The 18,703-nt window shown below is 47.6% G+C and overlaps 1 protein-coding gene across 2 annotated transcripts in view; it reads right to left on the reverse strand.

The window, feature by feature from the left end:
* The window catches only part of IPPK (inositol-pentakisphosphate 2-kinase), a 61,644-nt gene that overhangs the window by 11,965 nt on the left and 30,976 nt on the right, over positions 1-18,703 (reverse strand). For both annotated transcript variants that reach the window (XM_003938199.4, XM_010348803.3), the window contains 4 exons: positions 17,663-17,735; positions 14,483-14,762; positions 11,329-11,479; positions 10,223-10,325 (listed from right to left, as the gene is read on the reverse strand). In XM_003938199.4, the coding sequence (XP_003938248.1) occupies positions 10,223-10,325; positions 11,329-11,479; positions 14,483-14,762; positions 17,663-17,735 (607 nt within the window). The remainder of the gene's footprint in view (positions 1-10,222; positions 10,326-11,328; positions 11,480-14,482; positions 14,763-17,662; positions 17,736-18,703) is intronic.

Genomic DNA, 18,703 nt, shown 5'->3' on the forward strand with positions numbered 1-18,703 from the left:
TCCGTCTTAAAAAAAAAAAAAAAAAAAAAAAAAAATCCTTAGGTCCTATAAAACCTGAAAAGATAATAAAAGAATATTACCCAGCAAATCATATGCCAAAATTTTGAAAGCACAGATAAAACAAAAAAATTTCTAGAAAAATACAATTTACTAAAATTTGATACTTTCTTTCAAGACAACTATGGGTCCTAGATGGTTTCACCTGTGATTCTACAGGCATTTCAGTCAGAAATAATACCATTCTTTTTTCTTCCTCTTTTTTTTTGAGACAGGGTCTTGTTCTGTTACCCAGGCTGGAGCACAGTGGTACCATTACAGCTTGATATAGCCTCGACCTCCAGGGCTCAAGTGATCCTTCCATCTCAGGCTCCCAAGTAGGTAAGACTACAGGCATGCACCCCCCCAGTCAGCTGATTTTTTATTATCTTTAGTAGAGACAAGGTCTCGCTATGTTGCCCAGTTGGTCTTGAACTCCTGAGCTCAAGTGATCTGCCCACCTCGGTCTCCCAAAATGTTGGGATTACAAGCGAGCCACCCAACCCAGCCATTGTTAATCCACCTCTTCCAGAGAACAGAAAAAGAGTAAACAAACGATCTTTAAGTGTTTTGTGGGCAGGCCTATAAAAAGAGAAAGTACGGTTCTTATCTCTCATAAACATGGGTCAAAATCCCTAAACAAAATATTAGCAAACTCAAAATCATCATATAGAAAAAGAACACATCACAATACATTGTGCAATTAACCACATTAACAGAAAGTATTTTGAATAATCATATGATCATCTCAATGGAAACAGAAAAGGCACTGATAAAATTTAACGTCTGCTCCTGATTTTTAAAAATCGTCTTAATAAATCAGGAATAAAATGAAACTTCTTTAATCTGATGTCAGCCATTCAAGGGGGAAAAAAAAACCCCTACACTAAACAATTTATTTGATGGTAAAATGCTTTCTATTTGAGATTTGGATCAAGACTAAAATTCATACTATCACAAATTATCTATAGAAAGTGAAATAAAACAAAGAAGTGAAACATATAAGGGCTGGGAAGGAAAGGGAAAACATCAAATTCACAGACGACAATTACATATAAAGAAAATCCAAAAGAAACCATAATCATTAGGATTAGTAGGTAAGCAAAGTTGATGTCTGCAAGAATACTTTTCTTTTGTTGGTTTGTTTTTTGGTTTTTGCGGGTTTTTTTGAGACAGAGTTTTGCTCTGTTGCCCAGGCTGGAATGCAGTGGTGCAATCTCAGTTCACTGCAACCTCCACCTCCCAGGTTCAAGCAATTCTCCTGTCTCAGCCTCCCGAGTAGCTGGGATTACAGGTGCTGGCCACTGCACCCAGCTGATTTTTGTATTTTTAGTAGAGATGGAGTTTCACCATCTTGGTCAGGCTGGTCTTGAACTCCTGACCTCGTGATCCACCCGCGTTGGCCTCCCAAAGTACTGGGATTACAAGGGTGAGCCACAGCGCTCAGCCACAAACACTTTTGAAGTAAGATCTTGGCCGGGCGTGGCGGCTCAGTCCTGTAATCCCAGCAGTCTAGGAGGCCAAGGCAGGCGGATCACAAGATCAGGAATTCCAGAACAGCCTGTCCAACATAGTGAAACCCCATCTCTACTAAAAATACAAAAATTAGCCAGATGTGGTGGCACACACCTGTAATCCCAGCTACTCGGGAAGCTGAGACAGGAGAATGGCTTGAACCCAGGAGGCGGAGGTTGCAGTGAGCCAAGATTGCGCCACTACACTCCAGCCTGGGCAACAGAGCAAGACTTGGCCTCAAAAAAAAAAAAATTAATCAATTAATTAAAGTAAGATCTTTTTAAAGATGCCATTTACATCTAAAACCATCAAATATCTTGAAATAAATCTAATGAGACCTCTCTGAAGAGAATCACAAAACATTTTTATCAGAATATGTCCATGTTGGAAGACTCAATACTGTACAGATTTCAACACCTGTCATTTTAATGCTATACCATGAAAATCCCAGGAGCTTTTTTGTTTTTAATTTTTGTGGGACTGCACTTTTGTTTGTGCTTTTCCTGCAGAAGTAAGCGAGGTGATTCTCAAGTTCATGTAGATATGCAAAAGGCCAAGAACAGCCAAGACATGCTTGAAGAAGACAGAAGGATTCGCTCTGCCAGATATCAAGGCTTGTTACGACTCTATAGTGTTCACAACCATTTCTATGATGCCAGGACAACTCCATTTGAAAAGAAAATAAAACCCTCCCTCCTGCCATTTCAAAAATCAGTTTCAGTCACCCAACAGAATATGAAAGACAAAATAATAAAGTTTCTAAAGATACAGTAGGAAAATATCTTTAGGACCTTAAGGTAGAGAAAGACTTGTTAAATGGGAAAAAGACTGGTAAATTAGGCTACCTTAACAAATGAACCGTTCTTATCAGGACTCCATTAAGCGTGAAAAGACAAGCTGCAGAGTGGGAAAAGATACGTGCTGGACACAGAACTGACAAAGGGCTTCTCTCCAGAATATACAAAGAATGCCTTCAAATCAGTAAGAAAAAGACAACTCTACCAAAAAATGAGCAAGAGACATAAATTGCGACTTAAATAGATCCCAAAAGGAAAAATCCAATAAACATATAAGAAGGTGCTTAATCTCATCACAAGATACCACTACACACACATCAGAATGGCTGAAATTCAGACGATCCACAACCCAGTGTTAGAGATGGTGTGGAGCACAGGTGACTCCTAACCTGTTGCAGGGAACATAATCAGGTACAACTGTTTTGCAGTATCTACTAAAACATACTCAGCCCCATGGTCCAGAAATCCCATCCAAGAGAAATGTGTGCACAGTACCCAAGATCTGTACAAGAATATTCATGACAGCTTAATTCATAATAGCCCAAAACTGGGAACAACCCAAACGTCCATAAAATAGCAGAACATATAAATCAGGCGTCCCCAAACTGCGGCCCCCTGAGGCCATTTTTCCAGCCCCCCCGCTGCACTTCAGGAAGGAGCACCTCTTTCACTGGTGGTCAGTGAGAGGAGCACAGTATGTGGCGGCCCTCCAACGGTCTGAGGGACAGTGAACTGGCCCTGTGTAAAAAGTCTGGGGATGCCTGATATAAATTGTAGTACACTAAGTCCTCACTTAATGTCATCACTAGGATCTTGGGAAACTCACTTTATGACAAACAATGTATAACAAAAGTAGACCGGGCACAGCGGCTCATGCCTGTGATCCCAACACTGTAGGACACCAAGATGGGAGGACTGCTTGAGCCCAGGAGATCAAGACTAGCCTGAGCAACATAGTAAAACTGCATCTCTACAAACCAAGAAATTAGCCAGGCGTGTCAGGTGCAGTGGCTCACACCTGTAATCACAGCACTTTGGGAGACTGAGGGGGGCGGATCATGGGGTCAGGAGTTTGAGACCAGCCTGGCCAACACGGTGAAACCCCATCTCTACTAAAAATACAAAAAATTAGCCAGGTGTGCTGATGGTCCCTGTAATTCCAGCTACTTGGGAGGCTGAGGCAGCAGAACTGCTTGAACCCAGGAGGTGGAGGTTGCAGTGAGCCAAGATCGAGCCACTGCACTCCAGCCTGGGCAACAGAGCAAGATTCTGCCTCAAAAAACAAAGGAAAAAAAATGGTGCTGGGACAACTGTATATCTATACGTAAAAGAATGATGTTGGAGCTGGGCCGTTACAGTGCATGCCTGTGGTCCCAACTACTGGGGAGGTTGAGGCAAGAGGATTACTTGAGCCCAGGAGTCTGAAGCTGCAGTGAGCTACAATCAAACAACTGCCCTTCAGCCTGTGTGACAGAGTAAGTCCCTGTCTGTGGAAAAAAAAAAAAAAGAATGACGTTGGACCTCTACCTGAAATCATATATAAAAATTAACTGAAAATGGATCAAACACCTAACTATAAGAGCTAAAACTATAAAACCTCTTAAAAGGGAACACGGGGTATCTTCATGATTTTAGATTTATTTAGCAATGAATTCTTAGATATGACACCAAAAGTATTAACAACCTAAAAAAAACCGTACTTCATAAAAATTAAAAATGTTTGTGCATCTAAGACATTACCAAAAAAGTAAAAAGACAACTGACAGAATAGAAGAAAATATTTGCCCATCAGGTATTAGATAAGGGTGTAGTAGCCAGAATATGCCAAGAATTCTCAACAAGACAAATATCACTATTAAAAAGTAGGCAAAAGGGGCTGGGCACAGTGGCTCACACCGGTAATCCTAGCATTTTAGGAGGCTGAGGTGGGTGGATCACTTGAGCTCAGGAGTTCAAGACCAACCCTGGGCAACACAGTGAAATCTCCTGTCTAACAAAATACAAAAAATTAGCCGGGGGTGGTGGTGTGCACTTATAGTCAATCTCAGCTACCTGGGAGGCCGAGATCGTACCACTGTATTTTATCCTGAGCAACAGAGAAAGAGAGACCCTCTCTCTCTCTCAAAAACAAGAAGTGGGCCAGTCCCAGTGGCTCACACCTGTAATTCCAGCACTTTGGGAAGCTGAGGTGGGCAGATCACTTGAGGTCAGGAGTTCAAGACCACCCTGACCAACATGGAGAAACCCTGTCTCTACTCAAAATACAAAAAAATTAGCTGGGCGTTCTAGTAGTCGCCTATAATCCCAGCTACTCAGGAGGCTGAGGCAAGAGAACTGCTTAAGTTCAGGAGTTAGAGGTTGCAGTGAGCCAAGATTGTGCCATTGCACTCCAGCCTGGGCAACAGAGCAGGACTCCATCTCAAAAAAAAAAGTGGGCAAAGGATCTGAATAGACGTTTCTCCTAAAAAGATATATAAATGGGCAAGAAGCATATGAAAAGATGTTCTTATAGTCTTCAGGGAAATGCAAATCAAAACTACAAGATACCACTGCACATGCTCGAGGACAGCTAAAATAAAAAAAGCAGGTAATAACAAGTGTTGCTGAAGATGTGAAAAAAATAGAGACACCTTCAAACACTGCTCGTGGGAAGATCGAACTGTCTAGCAATTTTGGAAAGTCTGCCCAGCTCCTCAAAAAGTTAAACATAAAAGGGCCACTGGACCCAGCAATTCCACTCCTAGGCATATTACCCCAGAAAAGTGAAAACACATGTCCAGGCAAAAAACCTCTATGCAAATATTTATAGCACCATTGAGCATAATAGCCAAAAAGTGGAAACAACCCACATGTCCATCAAAGGATGAACAGCCATGTAAAGGAATGAAGTACTGATCCATGCTACAGCATGGATGAACCTTGAAGACATCAGGCTAAGTGAAACAAGCCAACCACAAACAACCACGCATTAAATGATTCTGTTTACATGCAACATTTGGAACAGACAAGTCTGCAGAGATAGAAAGTAGATAGGTGGTTGCTTAGGGCTTGGGGTAATGAGGAGACAATGGGATGACGCCTAAAGGGTACAGGGTTTTTACTGAAGAGATGAAAATCTAAAAGTGACTGTGGCGATCGATGCACGTATCTTTAAATACAGTAAAAACCATTGCATTGTACACTTTAAGTGAGTAAGCTGTATGGTATATAAATTACATCTCAATAAAGCTGTTACAGGAAAATAGGAAAATAGGAAAATATTTGAGCTACAAGAATGTTAGGCAGTGATAAGGGAAAACACATGGATAAATCTAAACAAACGTCTGTGTAAAATAATACTTTGAATTATAACTAAAAAAATATCAAGACAAACAAAATACAAGACAATACTGCACATATGTTGGGAGAGACAACTGGAACTAAGTTGTCCCAAGTCCTTATACTGTGTGGGGACTGACAGTCTGAAAGAAATGATTCACTTTAGAATTTAAATATGCAGGATCGGACGAGACACCACTAAAGGGAGAGAAACAGAAGGAAGTTCCAAACACATAGAGCAAAAAATGAAATTTAAAAAAAAGCAAAAGTGCTCAGAGGTCAGAAAACTATGAGCTGAGGACCAAATGTAGCCCACCACCCTCCTGTTACTGTTTTCCTGGAACTTAGCCCCCCTTATGATTTTTCCATGGCTCCTTTTGAGCTACAGTGGCAAGGCCAGGTACCTTCAACAAGGACCAGACTTTACAAATCTGTGCTGACCCCTGCTTCCTGATACTATACAACAGACAAAAGCAAGAGTTACTGGGGGCTTCAGTTTCCTGAGCATTGAAATGAAGAAAATATTCGGTCTTTTCTTCGGAGGTACAGGATTCAATTTTTTTTTTTTTTTTGAGATGGGGTCTCACTCTGTCACCCAGGCTGGAGTTCAGTGGCACAATCTTAGCTCACTGCAGCCTCTGCCTCCCAGATTCAAGCAATTCTCCTGCCTCAGCCTCCAGAGTAGCTGGAACTACAGGCATGTACCACCATACCCGGCTATTGTATTTTAGTAGAGACAAAGTTTTGCCATGTTGGCCAGGCTGGTCTCAAGCGATTGAACGGCCTTAGCCTCCCAAAGTGTTGATACTATAGGCGTGAGCCACCATGCCCAGCCTTCAGGGTTCAATGAGAGAAACAGTATGAGTGCAAGAACTTTTGTGTAGAAATGTCCTCAGCCAACTCCCTAGCTTCAGCTTCAAACCACCCTCTTCAGCTTCAACTACCAGAAGCTAACTTCCTACAAGAGAAAAAGAGCAGGCCCATCTACTGCAGCACAGAAAGACCTCAAGCCACACTTCTCTCAACATCTTGCAGAACTACAATATCACAGCAAGATAAGTGATGCTGATACAATCCACAAGCTTAGTCAGATATCTCGGATTTTACATGTATGCAAGTGTGTGTGTGTGTGTGTGTGTGTGTGTGTGTGAGAGAGAGAGAGAGAGAGAGAGAGAGAGAGAGAGAGAGAGAGAGAGATCCCACCTAAGTTGATGCGTTCACCACCACAGTCAAGATACAGAACAGTTTCATCACCACAGGGATTCACTGGTTTGACCTTTTATAACCATATCTACCTCCCTTGCTCTTCCTTGCCAACCCCTGGCAAGCACTAATCTTTGTCATTCAAGAATGTTATACACAGAGTCATTCAGTGTGACCTTTGGGGATTGGTTTTTGTCACCAACAAATCCCCTGGAGATCCGCCCAGGCTGCTCTTTCTCAAGAGTCCGTCCCTTTCCGGTGCTGAGCACAGTGCTGTGGTATGAATGCACAGTGTGTGTGGCCTGCTGGAGGTCACTGTGGAAAGACATGCAGGTGGTGTCCAGCGTTTAGCTGTTACAAAGAGAGCTGCTGTGAACATTTCTCTACAGGTTTTCGGTAAGTGTTAGTCTTCATTTATCTGGGATAAATGCCCAGGAGCACGAGTTGCAGGGTGGCTGCATGTTTAGTGTGAAGGAACCTTCCAAACTGTTTTCCAGGGTGACTATGTCATTTTCCATTGCCATGGGCAACAGATGAGGGATCCAGTTTCTCTGCACCTGCAACTGGTGTTGTTTCAATGTCTTTCTTTCAGCCATCCTGCTAGTTAAGTGATGGCTGCTTTAGCTGCTTACAAGACTACATTTACAGTTGAGGTTAAAAGTTTTTTTTTTTTTTAGACGGAGTTTCACTCTTGTTACCCAGGCTGGAGTGCAATGGCGCGATCTCGGCTCACCGCAACCTCCGCCTCCTGGGTTCAGGCAATTCTCCTGCCTCAGCCTCCTGAGTAGCTGGGATTACAGGCACGCACCACCAGGCCCAGCTAATTTTTTTGTATTTTTAGTAGAGACGGGGTTTCACCATGTTGACCAGGATGGTCTCGATCTCTTGACCTCGTGATCCACCCGCCTCGGCCTGCCAAAGTGCTGGGATTACAGGCTTGAGCCACTGCGCCCGGCCTGAGGTTAAAAGATTAAAATAAAATTAAAAAGTAATCCATACGTATTTTGTAGAAAACTGAAAAATACAGAAACATATAAAAAGAAATAAAGTCCTGTTTCTTCTGTTGGGAAAAAACCCACCATGCTGCTGTTTATACCTAAATCAATGTACCCAAGTTGCAAACAGCACGAGGCAGGCGCCATTGCTTTATTCTCACCCCCGGGTTCCACTTGGAACCCTCCTCACCAGGATGACAACTCTACCCTGGGCCTCTGCTAACATCCCTGTGGCCTTCGTGTCAGAGGCTCACCTGAGGCTCAGGCTCTACCAGAGAGCCTCAGTCCTCCTCAAAACACTGACAGCCGGGCGCGGTGGCTCAAGCCTGTAATCCCAGCACTTTGGGAGGCTGAGGCGGGTGGATCACGAGGTCAAGAGATCGAGACCAGCCTGGTCAACATGGTGAAACCCCGTCTCTACTAAAAATACAAAAAATTAGCTGGGCATGGTGGCGCGTGCCTGTAATCCCAGCTACTCAGGAGGCTGAGGCAGGAGAATTGCCTGAACCCAGGAGGCGGAGGTTGCGGTGAGCCGAGATCGCGCCATTGCACTCCAGCCTGGGTTAACAAGAGCGAAACTCCGTCTCAAAAAAAAAAAAAAAAAAAAAAAACACTGACAACTATGGCCCCAACTAGAAAAAGCAGTGAGGACTCCTTCCCAAGTATGAGCCACAGACACAACAATGGGACAGAACAGGCTGGTCCCAGGGCTCCAGGCAGTGAAGCATGCACACATCGGGGGAGTGGCAGGTCACTCCAGAACAGGTTTCCTCACTGCTTGTTGTGCAGTAAAGGTTTTGGCAGCCTAGTAAAGCCTATGAGCCTCTCTCAGAATAACATCTTTTATTTTTCTGAGACAGAATCTCACTGTGCCACCCAGTCCAGAGTACAGTAACCGATCACAGCTCACTGCAACCTCCACCTCCTGGGTTCAAGCGATTCTCCTCCCTCAGCCTCCCGAGTAGCTGGGACTACAGGCACGTGCTACCACACCTGGCTAATTGTATTTTTAGTAGAGACAGGGTTTTACCATCTTAGCAAGGATGGTCTCGATCTCCTGATCTTGTGATCTGCCCACCTCAGCCTCCCAAAGTGCTGAGATTACAAGTCAGAACCACCACGTCCAGCTTAGAGTAACATTTTTAAATGTGTAATATACAGATGGCAAAACTGTAAAAAAAAATTTTTTTTTCTGAGGCAGGGGCTTGCTCTGTCGCCCAGGCTGGAGAGCAGCAGTGTGACCATAGTTCCCCACAGCCCTGACTGCATCTCCTACCTCAGCCTCCCAAGAAGCTGGGACTATAGGCACACACCACCAGGTCCAGCTGATTTTTTCATTTTTCTTTTGTAGAGATGGGCGTCTTACCATGTTGACCAGGCTGGCTTCCAGCTTCTGGCTTTAAGCCATTCTCCCACCTCAGCCTCCCAAAGGGCTAAGCCAAAATATTTTTAAAAACAAACATATTCCATAGTAGTATGTAACATTTCATGTACTGATGAATAAAACACATTCAAAGTGTCTGCAGCTACAATGTGAGATGGAAAGTCTGCTTTTTTTCCTCTTAGTGGCAAAGTCCTGGGTGCCGCTGACCCCACAGGCTCATTGCCACATTTGTAATGGAAAGAAATGCTAAATTCCAGGTAGAGCTTAGTAAAAATAAATATGCAATTTTTTTCCTAACCAAGCTCATGGAGCCCTGAATTTCACAGACCCAGGAAATACAGGACCAGGCCTCTTCCCTAAGAGACTCCTGAAGGCTGTCCCTTGGCCTTGGTTCTAAGGGAAGGAAGCTGCCCACATATAGCCAGGGGCAGGGCAGAGGCACAGGTGGGGTCCCGGCGCCCCAGCGAAGGTCTTGCAGAAAGGGACAGTTGGTAGAGAGGCTGTTTTGGGCTACTGAGAAGGCATGCAAATGGGTTGCAGATCGGCCGACCCTGGGCCCTGATCCCACCAGGGACGGGCCAGGGCAGAACTCAGTCAAGGGAAATTCCCCTTAAAACCTAAATGTACTATAATCTGTACCAGTTCATCTGGGAAAAACTTCAGCCACTTTTTTTTAGATCCCAAGTTTTCTGTTTCAAACCTCAGGGGTAGGTAATGGAAAAAAAAAAAAAAAAAATTAGTGCTAAGAATCTAAGGGTCAGACATCGCTCAACCCGGTCGTACAGAGGGTAGAGGCCTTTGATGTCCAGCAGGTCCAACATCTGCATCTGGAGGGTTTTGTACAGAAGACAGCCCTTCGGTAACCCCGAGCGCTCTGGGGTGTTTGGGGAAAATGAGAGCATGTTGATTATCAAATATTGTGGAGGGAGACACAGGCCGGCACAGACAGCATGTTTTTGGATGGGTCTGCCAACCTTCGTTAATGCGAATGCCACTGTCCCGTCATCCTCAGTGGAAAGGTCAAGCAGCTTCTGGTAAAATGCTTCATCATAAGGCCCATCTATTTGTAAGGTTTTTCTGAAGAAGAAAGCACAGTAAAAACAGGATGACAAAGCCACACAGAGGTTGTTTCTTAAACTGCTAACACAGTCTACAAAGCCCAGTACCACTAAACATCTCACACTTTATTTTGAAAAACACCTAATAGATCTATCTCCCTCATGTTAAACAGGGAGGTTTTTTTTTTGTTTGTTTGTTTGTTTGTTTGTTTTGAGACGGAGTTTCGCTCTTGTCACCCAGGCTGGAGTGCAATGGCGCGATCTCGGCTCACCGCAACCTCCGCCTCCTGGGTTCAGGCAATTCTCCTGCCTCAGCCTCCTGAGTAGCTGGGATTACAGGCACACGCCACCATGCCCAGCTAATTTTCCATATTTTTAGTAGAGACGGGGTTTCACCATGTTGACCAGGATGGTCTCGATCTCCTGACCTCATGATCCACCCGCCTCTGCCTCCCAAAGTGCTGGGATTACAGGCTTGAGCCACCGAGCCCGGCCAAACAGGGAGGTTTTAAACAGAACTTAGCAAGGTCAGAACGAGGGAGCCGTGAAGCTGAGCCATCTCCTGTTCATCACAAGTAGCATCCTGCATCAGAGACGCAAGTAAAGACTAGCAAGGAAAGAAGAGGATCCCTGCCCCAACTGGACACAGCACAGGTGTGGGGCCCAGTGACCCCAGTGAAAGCCCAGGATGGAGGCTTGGCTGACACAGAAGGGCCTGCAGGAGTGCTGCTTCGCTGTGGAGCAATACTGCCCTCTGCAGGCTCAGCTCCAACTCAGGGATTGGGATTACCAGGGTCACAGATGTGCTTTCTTTTCTAGAAACTGGTAAGTGACCCTGTTCCTCCTTCACAAGGCACTAAATTGCAGAGCCAGGAATAGGTACCTGGGAGCGGAGGACTGGAGCGGGGAGTGGCCGGCCTGCTCTGTCTCCTAGGAAGCTGTGCCCTGGGAGGCACATTCTTACCCTGCCCCCGCTACAGTCTCCTCTCAGAGCCACCAAGACAGGGACCGCCTGACCTCACCTCTCCTCGGGAAACTCTTCCAGGTATCGCTCAACCCGGTTGTACAGAGGGTAGAGGCCTTCGATGTCCAGCAGGTCCAACATCTGCACCTGGAGGGTTTTGTACAGAAGACAGCCCTTCGGTAACCCCGAGCGCTCTGGGGTGTTTTTTCCTACCGAGAACATCAGGGGAAAATGAGAGCATGTTGATTATCAAAGATTGTGGAGGGAGACACAGGCCGGCGCAGACCACAGGGCTCATCCTGGGCTCAGCCATACGGGCATCACCGCAGGCGAGGGCTGGACCCTGGACCGCTAAGGACAGAGACGACGCTCCTGCCTCACAGAGCTGCTGGAGCTGGAGTGAGCCTGGACCACACTGGATGCACCAGGCTGAACACAAAGGAGAGCCAAGAAGCTCATGCGTCTTGCCTCGTGCCTCTCCTTCACCAACATAACTCTCAGAATGACCTTCAGATTCCATCACAACAGCCCTGGAAGTCACTTTCTGATTTAAGTTTAGAGACATAATCCTCATGCTGAGGCAGGGGACAAAATTTATTTTCCTTCTTTTTTTTGAGACATAGTCGCTCTGTGACCCAGTCTGGAGTGCAGTGGCATGATCTCGGCTCACTGCAACCGCAAGGCAGACAATTTCTAAGGATTCTGCTGACATCCTAAATCTGTAAGACCACTAAAAGGAAGACAATCCCAGGACACTGCAGAGTCCAGAGCCACGAGCCCACACTGAGAGGCAGGTAAGGCCTGGGCTGGCCACAGGCATGAGCTCAGAAGCAGCCACACAGAGCCACAACAGTGGTCAAAGCCACCGACAAGGACCTGTTACATCATAGGGACAGAGGCAGAAACCAAACCTCATTTGCCACTCACAGTTGTTTAGCACCTGTGCCGTACAGGGTGCCAGATGAGCTTGGGAGGTGCCAAGTCCCAGACCATCTTCTCCCCTGAAGGGAGCAGCCGTCTCCTACAAAGAACCACACTACAGACACACAGTAAGAAAGGTGTCCATACAAGAAGAAAACTGTAGTCACCTGCAGACTTCACTAGGACCTAACATGAAAATGCCAATGGGCAGGAAAATGGGAGTAAAAGCTCACATGCCCAACTGGAGGGGATTTGTTAAAATTACAGCAGATCTATGCGTGGTCAATAAAAGTTGAATAAAATGCATGTCATCGCCGGGCACCGTGCCTTATGCCTACAATTCTAACACTCTGGGAGGCCAAGGCGGGCAGATTGCTTAAGCCCAGGAGTTCAAGATCAGCTCGGGGCCGGGCACGGTGGCTCAAGCCTGTAATCCCAGCACTTTGGGAGGCCGAGGCGGGTGGATCACAAGGTCGAGAGATCGAGACCAACCTGGTCAACATGGTGAAACCCCGTCTCTACTAAAAATACAAAAAATTAGCTGGGCATGGTGGCGCGTGCCTATAATCCCAGCTACTCAGGAGGCTGAGGCAGGAGAATTGCCTGAACCCAGGAGGAGGAGGTTGCAGTGAGCGGAGATCGTGCCATTGCACTCCAGCCTGGGTAACAAGAGCAAAACTCCGTCTCAAAAAAAAAAAAAAAAAAGATCAGCCGATCAGCTCGGGCAACATGGATAAACCCCATCTCTACCAAAAAAACAAAAATTAGTTGGATGTGATAGTTATGCCTACAGTTCCAGCTACTGGAGGCTGAGGAAGGAAGATCGCATGAGCCCAGGAGGCAGAGGTTGCAGTGAGCCAAGATCACACCATGGCACTCTAGCCGGGGCAACAGAACCAGACCTTGTCTTTAAACTAAATAAACAAACATATATATGCGTGACGGCATAGATACAGACTTATGGTAATTAAGTTAAAAAGTCAGGTCATGAAATGCCATGTAAAGTATGATCTTATTGTTTTAAACTGTATATCCCAGCGGCCGGGCCCGGCTCCACTCCCTCCCGTCTGTGTCCATGTCCAAGAAGGTCTGCAGGAGCCCCAGGGTGCTGTGGTGCCTCCTCTTAGTGCCCCCAGACTACCTCAGCAAGTGGTGCCATCTGTCCCTCCAGATACAGTCTGCTTTCTTAAAAGCAGGTATGTACCAAGATTATGGGTATAATTTTAACAAAATTTTCTGAAATGATCAGGAATCACTTTCATAACAAGAAAAAAAAAAAAAAAAACCACAAAATTTATTTGTAATGAGAAAACATGGGGGCCAGACATGGTGGCTCATGCCTGTAATCACAGCACTTTGGGAGTCTGAGGTGGGTGGAATGCTTGAGGTCAGGAGTTCAAGACCAGTATGGCCAATATGGTGAAACTCTGTCTCTACTAAAAATACAAAAATTAGGTGTGACAGCGCGTGCCTGTACTTGGAAGGCTGAGGCAGGAATATCACTTCAACCTAGGAGACAGGTTGCAGTGAACTGAGATCACATGACTGTACTCCAGCCTGGGTGATAAGAGTAAGATCCTGTCTTGAAAAAACAAAAGAAAAAATTGGCACAGGCAGCAGAAAAGAGGGCAGAACCTAGGGCATGGGCGGGTTTCTGGCTGCACACAAGCAGGACCATTGTCTTCAAACCGTCTCAGGCTCCCAGAGACCGTGGGGTTTCTGTAGGCTGCCAAGAGTCACGAGCAGGCTCAGCTCATGAGACGTCAGGATACACAGCAGTGGCCAGGGCCCAGCTCCACGCCCTCCTGTCTGCAAGGAAGGTGTCCTGCAGTCCACAGGCCCCACGGGTCTGTCTCTTTACTCCAGACTTGTGAAGACACCCCACTATGGCAGGACGCAGCCCTGAAGGGTTTCTGTGCCTCAATTCTCCCCGTCTAAGGAACCAGCCAAGGAAAACCAGTACCCAGGGTTGCAATGAGGATTCAACAGGATAACATGGTTGAAAACATTCGACAAACCAGAGAGGACCACAACATATTGATGATATTCCAGGGGAAATCCTACAGCCCAAATGTGTCCTGCAATTTACAAATGCAGATTAAAAGCAAGAAAGGAAGTCCGCATCTGGGGGTGAGAGGCAGCTAGGCCCTGTGCTGGGAGCACTGGCAGAACCAGGTGCTATCCCCAGGTCCCCCAGAAGGCTTTGTTGACCGCCTGGCCACCCACGGGGACCACAGAGTCCCAAGGCCCCTGCGGCCCCCACCGCCTACCTGGGGAAGGCTGGGCCCTACCTTGGCAGCGCAGGCTCCTGCTGAAGGGGCTGGCTTCACAGACTCGCGGGCCCCGAGGCCGAAGCCCCGGTCTCAGGGTGCCTGCCCGGCCCTTGTCCGAGCTGCTCAGCAGCACCCGCGTGATCACGTGCACCAGCTCCCTGATTACAGCCCTTGTGCAGTGGGGCCCACTGGCCAGGCCGTTGGAAGGGAAGAAGAATGGCTTCAGGTGGTGTGCAAGCTCGCTCCAGTCAGCCACGGGACTCCGGGCATCTTTGCAGCCATAAATCAGCTCACCATTCTTCAGGCAGGGAAAAGAGAGAGGGAAACGTCAAACCACCAAGCTTGTAGGAAAAGACCTCAGTCCCCACCACCAGCAGGCCAGGCAGTCGGTGAGAGCCAAGGGCCCTGATGCTGTCGAACCCATCTGTGGCCGCTGAATACTCCAGCTCCTCCAGGGAAACCCACCCTCACGAGCCATGCTGTCAACCAAGCAGCAAACCCTGAGACATGAAAAAGAAGAAAATGTTTCAAAAACTAAAGAGCAGTGCCCTGGCCTGACCAACCCCCACCCAGACAATGATACACAGTGCATTTAGAAGCCAAGAGCAAATGCTCACCACAGGTGACAAACTCCCAAAGCCACTAGCCCAGTTACTCAAGAGCCTGAGGGCCTTGGCTTGGCCCTGAGCAGGCAAACGCAAGGATGGCAGTCAGCACCAGCACGGCAGATGAATGTGTCCTGGGGTTCCGGCCACGCCCAGGGTGACCCCAGTGCCGGGTGGTGCAGCTGAGCCAGAAGGTGGGAGAAGCTGCTGGCATCATCAGTATGGAAACGTCCATGCTTAAGACTGTTCTACCTTTTTAAATCAAGCCTAGCAAAGAAATTCCTTACAACATCAACATTCAGATTCATACATACCTAGGGCACAGGCAGGAACATCTGCTGCCATGCCCAGCGGGGAGTCGACACCATGACTCGTGGGAGTCTGGGTGGTGCCCAGGGGAAAGGCCCCTGATAGCAGCCAACCCCAGGAAAGTAGCAACTCTTTGAATATAATTTATTTAATTTTTCATGTTTTTGAGACAAGGTCTCACTCTGTTGCCCAGGCTAGAGTGCAATGGAGTAATCAAGACTCACTACAGCCTTCAATTCACAGGCTCAAACAATTCTCCCACCTCTGGCTCCCAGGTAGCTGGGAACACAGGTGCACACACCACACCAACGTAATTTTTTTATTTTTTGTAGAGACAGAGTTTTGCCATGTTGCCCAGGCTGATCTTGAACTTCTAGCTCAAGCAATCCATCCACCTCAGCCTCCCAAAGTGCTGGGATTACAGATGTGAGCCACCGCACCTGGCCCACACCTGGAACTTCAGAGCTTTCAGTTTTCTGCCTTGCTGGGTTTGAATACTGAACCAGACCAGATTGGCAGGAGAGTGATTGAATGCACAGTAGGCAATGTGCCTTGGCGCTGCCCTGTTATCTTAAAATGCATCCCTTCTCTGAATCCATCCCCCTTTCAACTCTTTTGAAACAATCCTAATCCTTGAGAATTTTCCATGCCGATTTTAACGGAATCAACAGCCAGCCAGAGTTCCAGGCCCCAGAGACCTTAGGTGCAGGCCAGATGGGTCAGAAAAGGGTCCACTTGCCGGGCGCGGTGGCTCAAGCCTGCAATCCCAGCACTTTGGGAGGCTGAGGCGGGTGGATCACGAGGTCAGGAGATCAAGACCATCCTGGTCAACACGGTGAAACTCCGTCTCTACTAAAAATACAAAAAATTAGCTGGGCATGGTGGCGCGTGCCTCTAATTCCAGCTACTCAGGAGGCTGAGGCAGGAGAATTGCCTGAACCCAGGAGGCGGAGGGTGCGGTGAGCCGAGATTGCACCATTGCACTCCAGCCTGGGTAACGAGCGAAACTCCGTCTCAAAAAAAAAAAAGAAAAAAAAAGGAAAGGGTCCACTTGGGATAACATGCCAGTCTTATAACAGGCTTCAAACAAATCCCTGATGAAACAGAATGTATCTTCAGGGTTTAAATACTGAGTTTATAAAAATAAATTATATAAATATGAAATAAAAACTGCCTGTGAAATATGTTATCCTTTCCTGGATTTGGGAAGGTGGAGGCAGACAGCAAATGAAGCCAATTCACTGCCCAGCAGCCAGCACCATGGGGTTTCTAAGCAAGACCTGGGGAGGCAGGTCAAGAGCAGGCCCCATCCGCCCACTGCTGAGAGGCATCCAACCGGGCAGCAGGACGCCAGCCATGTGGAGCAGTGAGGAGAGGGGCCAGGGCTTCCGGTTCACCAGTCACCTTGTTGAGACCACTGCACACAGGAAGCTGAGAGGCTCGTGCCCACCAGCCCTGCCTCCTCTGAAGGATCCACCTGCCATGGCTGTCAGCTCCCCAGGACTCTGTCCCCAGGTGTCACTTATGTGTGATGGATTATGAGGCTACAACTGGGACTGGGGTGATGACAAGGAAGAGCCCAGAGGATACAAGTCCAGCATGGGCCCAGCACCCCGACTGCCACCCAGGCCTGCCCTGCCTTACATCTCATCACTCTTTTTCCCCTCAGCCTCTCCTCCACAGACACCCCAACCCTGCCTGGCCCTAACCCCACCTGCTCCCCCTTGGACACCACTGCCAGCAGTAGGGCAGGTGATGCCAGCCCAGATAGTGCCAGAGCCATCTTCACCAATGGTTCACCCGTCTGCTCATCACAACAGACCAAGGCCCACTCAACAGTTGTTGGGGCTTTGGTCGAGCACCCCAGGGTCATGGAAAACCCACAGTCACTCAGATGTTGTACTTTTGGAAGGAACAGTCATGGAAAACCCACAGTCACTCAGATGTTGTACTTGTGGAAGAAACAGTCACGGAAAACCCACAGTCACTCAGATGTTGTACTTGTGGCAGGAACAATCATGGAAAACCCACAGTCACTCAGATAATGTACTTGTGGAAGGAATAGTCATGGAAAACCCACAGCCACTCAGAAAAAGGTCAGGGAAAGGCAGGTCTGGAACTAAAAGGTCAAAGGTGAAGGGTCAACCAGTCAGGGCATGAGGACCCCAAAGGGGATGTCAGACATACACAATGTGCAGCCCAGCCCAACACCCTTGTCTGTAAAGTCACCTGAACCTTCGCTGGCCCTACCCTGAAACCACCATAGAATCAAAGCAGCTCTTACCTTAAATATCTTTAAGTTGTTCTGTGCCTCCTGCAGCAAACTCTTCAAGGCAAAGTGCATTCTCTGTTTGTTTCTAAAAGGGAAAAGTGTTAACATGCTTTAAAAGCAGCTGGAACTGACCTGTCCCTGTACACACATCTGCTCATGGCTTATGGTGGGTACTCCCAGGGGTCACTGGGAAACCCAGAGTCCAGCGGGGTCTAAATAGTGACACTCTCCCCTCACTACAGCCTTGCTATGGGGTCCCCCACCCCAAGGGTCACAGATACAGCTCCACAGCCTGACACACACTCACTAGAGATGTGGGGGTTGGCCCTGACCCCTGGGCCTGCGGGAGATGTGAGGGACCCAACTGAGGCACAGGAGTGGGAACCTAGCCAGCAGCATCACAGCCCGACCCAAGAAGGGTTAACAGCTGCTCTGCCTCCCCTGTTCCTCCTGCCGCAACTTCCAAAGGCTCAGGGGCAGCAGGAGGCCCGTGACGGGCCATGGAGCGGGTGCCGGGAGCCAGGGAGAAGCTGGAGCCCCAGAGAGCCTCGCCCTCCAAGCAAAGAGCTGTGAGGCTGGTCTCCTCCCCCACCTCCACATAGGAACCTCAGGGGGTCAAGCTGCCCATGCAGGCACGAGAGCCTGGCCGTGCCAGTGAGGAGAGCCCACGAGCACACACTCAGAAAGGCACCCAATAACCATGCACTCTCTAGCTGACTCCCAAAAGCCTGTATTCTACAACACTCCAGGGAAGGTTCCCTACTTATGTTCTGACAATTTAATAAATTATCAACAATTAATCTTTATTACGAATGCTTCACAATTTACAGCCTTTAGGTGCAAAGGGAAATCCACATGGGACCCATAGGTGAGTGAACTGCTAGCCTCGCTGAAGCCATGGAGCAAGCGGCGGTGGTGCCGCCTTCTGAATGAACATTCCCGATGTCTGTGAACCGTTTAACTTCCAAAGACAACTCTGTGTTTGATCTTTGTTCCAGGAAGTTTGCAAGAGCATCTAACCAAAAGCTGACATGACGACCAGGTGCGCACTCA

This window comes from Saimiri boliviensis, chromosome 2 (assembly GCF_048565385.1).
Source record: "Saimiri boliviensis isolate mSaiBol1 chromosome 2, mSaiBol1.pri, whole genome shotgun sequence".
NCBI lineage: Eukaryota > Metazoa > Chordata > Mammalia > Primates > Cebidae > Saimiri > Saimiri boliviensis.